General features: G+C 34.8%; 1 protein-coding gene across 1 annotated transcript; it reads right to left on the reverse strand.

Annotated features, from left to right (window-relative positions):
• Positions 1-966: 966 nt before the first annotated feature.
• On the reverse strand, positions 967-1,512 carry LOC122293454 (S-locus-specific glycoprotein S13-like). Its single transcript, XM_043102058.1, has one exon. It carries the CDS (start codon positions 1,510-1,512, stop codon positions 967-969), a length of 546 nt encoding a protein of 181 aa, XP_042957992.1.
• Positions 1,513-9,395: the final 7,883 nt, after the last annotated feature.

Here is a 9,395-nt window from a genome sequence, read left to right on the forward strand (position 1 = left end):
TATCATCAATAATTCATAACAAGTACAAAAAGAATAAATAAAACTTGTATCTAAACTATGTGAATAAAATTATTCACATATATAATTGATATGTAAATTATGAAAATTTTAATTCACCAATATTTACTTTAAAGATTTCAAATGATATATTGAAAAACTTACTTGAAATAGAAGATTACTATCTTCAGTATCATCTGAACCTACGTGCACTGTAAAAATTAGTAAGATTGAAAAATATCACAGTACATAGCTCCTGTCTGTAAAACTAAAATTATTAGTCAAACATGACAAGTTAAAAAAAATTACCTCTAACTATTATAAAGAGGAGACCAGTTAACTATTATTATAATAATAGTAGTAACCACTTACCAAATTCAAAATCTCGTGACTTAGGTTCATCCCCCATAAGTACCATCAATCTATTTTTATTTATTTTATTTTATTGTGAAGGTAGTTGGTCGGCTCATCTTATCAACTTAATGGACCCCTACTAAATATGTGAAGACAAAAATAGTAACATCGATTTATGAATTATGAATTTACTATAGTTTCTTTCTTTGACTAGTTAGCAGCTACATTATTTGTATTTGACGTGGAAAGATGTCAGGTTGAATTTGTTTGGTTAGAGAGTAGGTGGCTGGCATGGCTAGGCCTAAATAGGAGAGACAAAACCTGCCCCCTCTCTTTTTCTACTCAGATCCCATCCCAATTTCCGAAAAGCATGATCAGACCTTCACTTGACACCCTCAAGCCTACCACCATCAAATTTCTCTTTATCTAGTTACTGATCCGACGGCGTTGAGGACTCGATTGCCTGCTTGAATCTCTCCTTGTTTTGGTGATTGAGATGTTGCCGTTAAGCTGCCGCGGCTCTTTGTAGTTATCGCATTGATCTTTAGGGGCTTCCCAATATAAATTCCACTCCTGGCTCGTGTTCGTCCATTACAAAGCTGAATTTGAGACCGTTCAAAGGCGCCATTTCCGGTACTTTGGTTCTTGATTCTTGAGCAAGAAAATTTCCGAAAATCCATGGACATCTAACTTGAATGAGTAGTCTCCCGTTGAAGGGTCCTCCGAGCTCTTCCAAGAAGTCAGGTTCCAGTCGAAACCAGAGTCGAAGTTCGACCCCATCTTCATATCCGGTAATAGAGTGTCTGTAGGATAATCGAAGCTCTGCCATAGATGCTTTTCGGGGTCGATTTCGCTCGTTTCTCGGACCACAAGATTTCTTGAATCTAAAAGCTGTACAACTGGATTAACAACTTCCTGGGTTTTCTTGGACGACCAAAGTACGCTCCCAACACCGTCGACGACAACGATGTTTCCACGGTCACTGATCTTGAAGGTGCCGGAGGATGAGTTTGAAAGTGGGTTGTCTTTGTTTGCAACCCAAACAACTGTTTTAACAGGGATTTTCTTGTACCATATTCCCAGGTACCACTTTGAGTTGCCTGGATCGAAGAATCCCAGCTCAAAAAAAAACTTGGCCGGGGGAGACAAGGGTCTGTTCATTTGTGAGTGATTGAGTTGCATTTAGGGTGCCCAGAGTGAGAGAGATGACTACTTTGGGGAAGAAAGTGAGGCATAAAATGGTAAAAAAAATGGATCAGCTTGGCGATATCTTTCATAGTTCACTCGGAGGGTTCTCTTCTCTCTGAAACTGAGAGCGTTTGATTTTGGGGGAGATTTCGTTTTCTTCTATGTTGGTAGCCAAGTGCACGAGAACGTTGGTAGCCGCCTCACTATAGGTTCGACTGAGGAGATCCTTCTCGAACGTCCTAGAGTTCCTGGTAGCAAACCAGAAGAACCGAAAGCTTTGGCAGCGTGGATTTCAGAGTCGGCTAGAGAGAGAAGAGAGATCAAGAGAAAAATGGAGAGTAATCGTGCTGATAACGTGTTATAAAATCATGAAAATAGAGAAAGAAATTCAACGATAGAAAGAGAACTCAGAGAGGTTAAGAGAGAATGAGAGGAGATTCTTGATCTGTATATCAAACTTATCAATTTCTTAAAGAATTCAACGATATATATAGGCGTACAAAGGGGACTATGCTAGCTCACTATGCTAGCACTATGCACTATGCATTTGACGACTAGATAAATGTGGTCATACAATTCAAGATAGTTTATAACAATAACTAAATATTATCGAATAATAATAGACATGAATATAACTCGTGCAAGTTTTATACAGTCATTTTAATACTTAAATGAGCTATATCATAAAAAGTCATTTTTTAATGATGATATCCATTTTATAAAAATTGACTTTTCATAGTGGAATCATTCTTTTTAAAGGGAGTACGCAAAGCTTACTGACTCACTCAAAAATAAGTAGTACAAAGGCTATTCTAAGTACAGAAGGATGTCGTGTAATAATTAGAAATAAAATTCTTAAATCATCTCCTCGAAAAAAGTTGCTTAAATTTAAACTCGTATAAAATGGTGAAAAATTTCACAAACAAAAGTGGTGGTATGTATAATGAATGGAAGAGTGCAACGAAAATAAAAAGGGCACTAGTCATAAACTAGATTCATACTTTTGGAATTTTTTTTTTAGTGTAGAAATGGAACGTAAAAGATTAACAAATTGAAATTAAAAATTAAAGATTCAACAATGCTAAACAATTTTAATTAATCTGAAAATTAAATAATAAACTGAAATTAATCTAAAATGTAATTGTAATGCATATTTAATCGAAATTTAAATAAATAAGAAAAATAACTGATATAAAATAAAATAAACAACAAATAAAATGCTCAAACTTTTAATCCAAAAATATCAAGAATACGTCATAAACTTCAAATTGAAATTAAATAATGTTGCCCAGATGACTAACATAAGAGGGAGGGTGAATTGAGTTGTATTAAAAAAATAACAATTATAAATCAAATATATAATATAAAATATAAACAAAATATGAAATAACAATAAATATAAATAGTAAGGGTAAGAGAGAAGCAAACTCAGTATGTTAACGAGGTTCGGCCCCACTGCCTACGTTCTCGCCTCAAGCTACCCCTTGAGGATTCCCAAATTCACTATTCAACCTCCTTCAGGTGGAGATAGAAACCTATTACACCTTTGAACAACACCGCTACAAAAGATCTGTGTAGAACACCCTCTACACTTGCAATCACCTTACACGTGGTGATTCAACTATTCCCCGTGTAGAATACTTTCTACACGCACAAGGGTTATACACACCATTTTTCTGATACAAAAGCTGATAGTGGGTAGGTTATCAGAAAACACTCCTCAATGAGTGAAATAAGAACAATACAACGCAAACTATATCTCTCAAAATGAACAAGAATTAAGGCTCAATGCTTAGAGAAGAGAGAATGAAAGCTTTGAATGAATGTTGTATGCTCTGGATGTTGTGAATGTGAAGCTCTCAAATGATCTATTTATGGGCATATGAGACTTCATATTCAAATTTAAAAATATTCACATGTCAAAGACAACATCATTCACTTTTTCAAAAAATTCAAATAAAAGGTTCTTCTTTTTCAATTGTTAAAGACAACATCATTCATTTTTTCAAAATCTTCAAACCTAATCTTTTACTTTTGACATATGACAAAAGGAGCACACTTTACTTTTCAAATATTTCAAACCTAATCTTTTACTTTTTGCATATGACAAAAGGAGCATACTTTACTTTTCAAAATTTTCAAACAAAATTATCTACCTTTTGTATAAGTCTAAAAAAGCATCAATCACCTTTAAAAATATTCAAATAAAACATGCACATGTGCAAGATGACAATCAATCATCTTTAATATTTTCAAAGTTCAATCCTTTAATCAAGGTATGCACATGTGAAAGATGACAATCAATCATCTTTCAAAATTTTCAAATTTAATTTTCAAAATATTCATGCACATGTGGAAAATGTATTTTAATGCTTTATGATAAAATATTAATTTTGAGCCTTAATTCTAATTTCGAATTTAAGAGATTTACAACATTACTCTATGACTTTAATGTGAACTTGTTCCCTTCTTGTTCATGCTTATTTCCTTGATGTGCTTGACTTCATTGTGTAGACAACTTGAGCTTGAGACTCCTTTATTCTTTGAATTTATTTGTTATCATCAAAATCCATGTGTAAATATAGAATTACACAAAACTTGAAACCTTGGGTTCAACAAATAAAAAGTAGGGAATGAAAAAATCAAGCTAAATGAATGAAGATAGAGATTGAAAGCAATAGAGGAGGCTGGACTATAGCAGCAATTGGACTCCTTAAAGAGCTCTTTAACGGCGCTGAAAAATCCCTCAGAAAATATGTGTTGCTGCGTGAATTAAAGACCCAGAGTATATATGCCACAGTGAATAAAAAGTGTGCGGCTGAAAATTGAAACTGGCTCAAAAATGTGTTGTGACTTGAATGAATGCTAGAGAGAATCTTATATGCGGCGCCGAGTGACTATATATTATGATGCTGTGCATGTCATAACTCTTTAATAGAATAATGGTTTCGTGTGTCAACTGCCAAAAGTCGGTGCATGAGTCAAAAAATTCCAAAGTCATGTGGCGTGAATGAACCTAATAGATTAATCCCCTTATTGCCATGTAGTCCCAAGTTAAAAGTAAAGAGTGAATATCCTTTTTCATGCCAAGTGTGAGTTGAATGTCCAACATGTGTGTTGCCATGTGTATCAACTTTTTCAAATGAGAAAAACATGAATTTTCCTTTAAGGCTCTTGCATTCTTAGCCTATATAAAAAAATAAAAATAAAAATTAGAAATAAAATAAAATAAAAATAAATAATAGAATATCAAAACATGTTTTGCATGTTAAGAAACATTGTCCAATTAAATCACAAGTTATAATATTAAGCAAAAAATCATGCTATTTATCAATTTAAATCACAACTCGGATTTATTCATCTTAATCAATTTTCCATCTAAAATCAACAATAATGTAATGAAAGAATTAAAATATATTGATTCTAAATGCATAAAAATATGTAATATTTCAGCTTAATTACTTACATGCATTAGAATTGCACAAATCATTTTGTAACATTGATTGCCTCCTTCCTTGTTTCAAGATCCCCCTTTCTTCTCCGCATTTACATTGAAAACCATCTCTTTTTTCCTTGGCATCTGAAAAACGTAAAATCAACAGCAAAGTTGAGTATACACCTGTTGGTTTGTAGAGCCTGGTTTGTGAGCTGTGAAAATGCCAAGATTAGAGTTCGCTTGACTTGTGCTCAATACAGCACTCGAGAGGATTGCATATAGAAAGTTTGCTCTAGCAAATTTTAAACAGAGAGTTCACTTGAGACCTATTCAACATTCCGCTCGAGCGAATAATTGAGAATTTTTTTTAAGGTTTTTGCTGCTAGCCTATATATATGTAATATATTTGTTCTAAAATTAATCTTTAGGCACTGGCAAATAGCGTTAAAGAGAGAGAACCCTTGTGTGTTTGAGAGAGATAGTGTATTGCTCCATAGTGTTCCCACTTTTCTTTGAATAAAATCCTCTATAACATTGTGGACATAGACATGTTGATGAACCACGTTAAATTCTGTACTGTCTAATTGATTATTTATTTCTCTCATTGCTTGTTAATTGTTTGTAGCATAATTGGTAATAGCCTGAGGGTGTTTTTCACGAGAACTGGTATTAGAGCCCCAAGGTTGGGGTCTAAGGAAGAACGATGGCTGGAGATGAAGTGACGACTGGGATTGAGAAGTTTGACAGCATGGATTTTGGAAAATAAGTTCGACGGCATAGATTTTGAGAAGTTCAATGGCACATAATTTCTCTATGGGAAGAGGCTTCATCTTTCTTTGTTGGGAAAGAAGCTAGATAGTATGGACGACGCTAATTAGAACCCTGTTAAGATTAGTGGCACACAACGTTATTAAAGAAAGAATCACAACGGATCTCATGGCGAATACTAGGGCAGGGGACATGATGGATCAGTGTCTAGGAACAGGAGCAAGAGTAAGTTAAGGTTTGAGTAGCAAACGACTTGCTAGAGTTGTGACAAGACAGGCCACATAAAAAGAGACTGTTGGAATCCAAAGAAGACCGAGGATGATGTTGTGAACGTGGTGACTAAAGAAATACTTGATACTCTATTTCCTGTAGTGCATAGTCCAGTTGATGAATGGGTGTTAGATTTAAGGGCTTCGTTCCATACCACTTCACACCAAAAGATCATGTAGAATTACATTGCTAGTGATTTTGGTAAGGTGCACATGGTTGATAGAGAAGCACTGGATGTAATGGAAGTGGGAGATGTAGCATTATACTCCCTAGCAGAAATGTGTGGATTTTACAAAAAGTTAGACACACTCGAAAGTTTAAGAAAAAACCTTATCTCTATGGGAAAATTTGACGATAATGATCATTCAATAATATTTTCGGGAGGTATGTGGAAGGTCACAAAGGGTATGATGGTCTTGGCTCATGGTCACAGAACATATACTTTGTATTTGACATCTGAATATAGTGATGTGTAGAGAAATATAGAGTTGTAGCATAGTAGACTTGTTCACGTGAATGTGAGGACGGGGAAGCAAAATGGAGCCAGTTTGTAGTTTCCTATGAATTTGTAAGTCTGGGGAAGATTTTTGAGACCAAGGTGCAGAGACGAGGTGTAAGAGACAAGGACAAAGCATTTGGTGATCTAGGGTCTTCTACACCTACAATTGCTAGTAGGGCTTTAGGATGACCTGACCTCCATATTGGTATTCACCTACCTTGAATAATATCATGTTGACTGAAGGTGGTGAACCACGAAACTATAGAAAAATCTTGTGAGATGGGAGATTGAGCAAGTGAAAGTTAGCTATGAACAAGCTGATTGGGCTTTCAAGGATGAAGCAAACACTGCATAGAAGGTGGGCACATCGATTGAAGACTGAACATAATAGTAGTAGGAGGTGGGATCAGTTGTCAGATCAGAGAAGGGTCAGCTACAAGTTCTCTAATGTGTGCCTAGGTCGGTACGAGACCAGGTATTCCTAGTGCAGTGGGAGTTATGAGTTGCCTTCTGGATGTGTTGACTTAGGGAACTACACGTGAGAAATTGAAGTCATGCGGGTCTTTTGGCTTGAAGACGAGGGCTGTGAGCTGTAGAGGTGAAGGGCTTCTGCTGGAGATAGTGGTTGACAATTGTGGTTGAACTAGTCTCTAAGTGGGAGATTGTTGGGTCGTGGAGCCTGGTTATTGAACTGAGGAAATGCCAAGTCGAGAGTTCGCTTGAATTGCACTTGATGCTTAGCTCGAGAGAAACTCAGGTAGAGAGTTTGCTTGAGGCTAACTCGATAGACCATTCGAGTGAATGTCGGATAGGGAGTTTACTTGAGGTGCGCTTGACATCCCGCTTGAGCGAATAACCCATAATATATTTTAGGATTTCTACCACTAGCCTATATATATGTAATAGATATGTTTTGGAATTAATCTTGAGGCATTGGGGAATGACGTGAAACAAAGAGAAAAGGATAGAGAGAGAACCCTTTGTGTTAAAGAGAGATAGTGAGGGAGAGACATTGTATTGCTCCACAGTGTTTCTATTTTTCTTTGAATAAAATTCTTTGCAGCTTTGTAGATGTAAGCAAGTTGCCGAACTACGTTAAATTCTGTATTGTGTGTTTGATTATTTATTTTTCTCGTTGCCTGTTACTTGTTCGTGGCATCGTTGGTATTGCCTAGGAGTGCTTTTCACAAGAACACTGATGAGATTTCAACGACATCCATCCTATTAGTGCACTAGATTCAAAATCTTGGCATTGGGAATTTGATGATCACAATATTGTGTTATATCCAGAACTAAAGTTCAAAGCAACATTGCAGTTTTTCATTTTGAACTACAAAAGGAATAAATTTAAGGAGTATTTGTTATTGGTTTGAACTTTAGTACTTATGCAGACAATGCTTAAATAAATTACCTGGAAATTAGTCTTCTAGCTAGCGACTGGAAGAATGAAATGAAAAGCTAAGGAGTACTTGTTATTGTGTGAATTTTAATTTTGCAAATTATGCTCAAAGAAATTACTCTTTAACGAAGACAGGGACATGCACTTCTAATCTGACAAGGTGCAGAGTTATTTATTTTTTATTCTCAAAAGAAAAAATCACTGTGCATGGTCTACAAATAAACAATAACATATATTGATTAGGCTGGACCATCAAAACCTTACTTGGGTCATTTGAGAAGCCTATCTATACCCATATGTCTACATGTTTTAGACAACACTACTTTGCCGCCCCCAAGTAGACCGCTCTAGTTGATCGTCCATCAATTTTTTTTTACTTAGTAATTAAGGAAGTTATTTTTAGTGGATTAATGTATTTTTTTTTTTACTTTCTAAAATATTTAAAAATGATAAAAAAATTTATTATCTATAATTCTAAAAGTAATAAATTGATTGAAAAGACATAGGCTATGTTAATTTGGATATTGAGGTGATCTTAAATTATTTGTGAATAATAATAAAAAAATAATAAATAATTTATAAATAATAATGAACTGCTTGTAAATAGTAATGATCGAATTGGATAGAGCCTCATGGGAGGAAACGAGACTAACATTTTTAAGTGATTTGACACAAACTGCGTGAGAATTTGACAGAAAAAATCATTATAAACATGTAAGAAATATAAGCTTCTGGTCACTATTTGTCTCTTTAGAGGAAAAGTAGGAAAATATATATTATAACTTGGAGAAGAGAATGGGAAGTCGCCTATTATGAAGTCCCCAAAATGAACTCGTAATAGGCCAATGCATCGGAAAGGAGGTGAGATTCTAGTAGGTTATTAGATCAGGAAATTTAGAAAATAAGTAAGCCTAAACAATAAAGTCTACAAAATGGAAAGAAGGGGCTAGTGAAATTCACCCATTCAATCATCTTTCAAACACAAAGCTCGTAACAACTTCATGCATATTTTTATATTAATGGAGATGAATTAAAAAGAGAAAAAAAAAAAAAACAGTATCGATATGATCTTTTATGGATTGCCATTTACAAGTAAATAGTCATCTTGGCGTGAACTATCACTAGTGAGGAAAGCAGACGAAATGCACACACTTTTAAAAACTATAATGAAAAATCAAATTATGTATCTAATTATCGTATTTATTATTCCTATTCAGTAGTTTCATAGCAAATATTTTTGAATATTTTATAAAAGCTCTAATTTAGAGCTATCTTTCAGCACATGCAGAATATGATTTTGTGTTGGAATACAGGGCAGGCAACATCAACCAGGTTGCGAAAGCATTGAGCAGGAAGAAGTACTTAAATAACCATAATGTCATAGTTTTACAACATTGAGGATTGTGTCAGTCTCAAAAGAAAGAGGGAGGAGTTGGAGCCCTTTGCCACCCAATATCGGACAGATTTGAGGAAGGAGTTGGAGC

This window comes from Carya illinoinensis, chromosome 1 (assembly GCF_018687715.1).
Source record: "Carya illinoinensis cultivar Pawnee chromosome 1, C.illinoinensisPawnee_v1, whole genome shotgun sequence".
Taxonomy (NCBI): domain Eukaryota; kingdom Viridiplantae; phylum Streptophyta; class Magnoliopsida; order Fagales; family Juglandaceae; genus Carya; species Carya illinoinensis.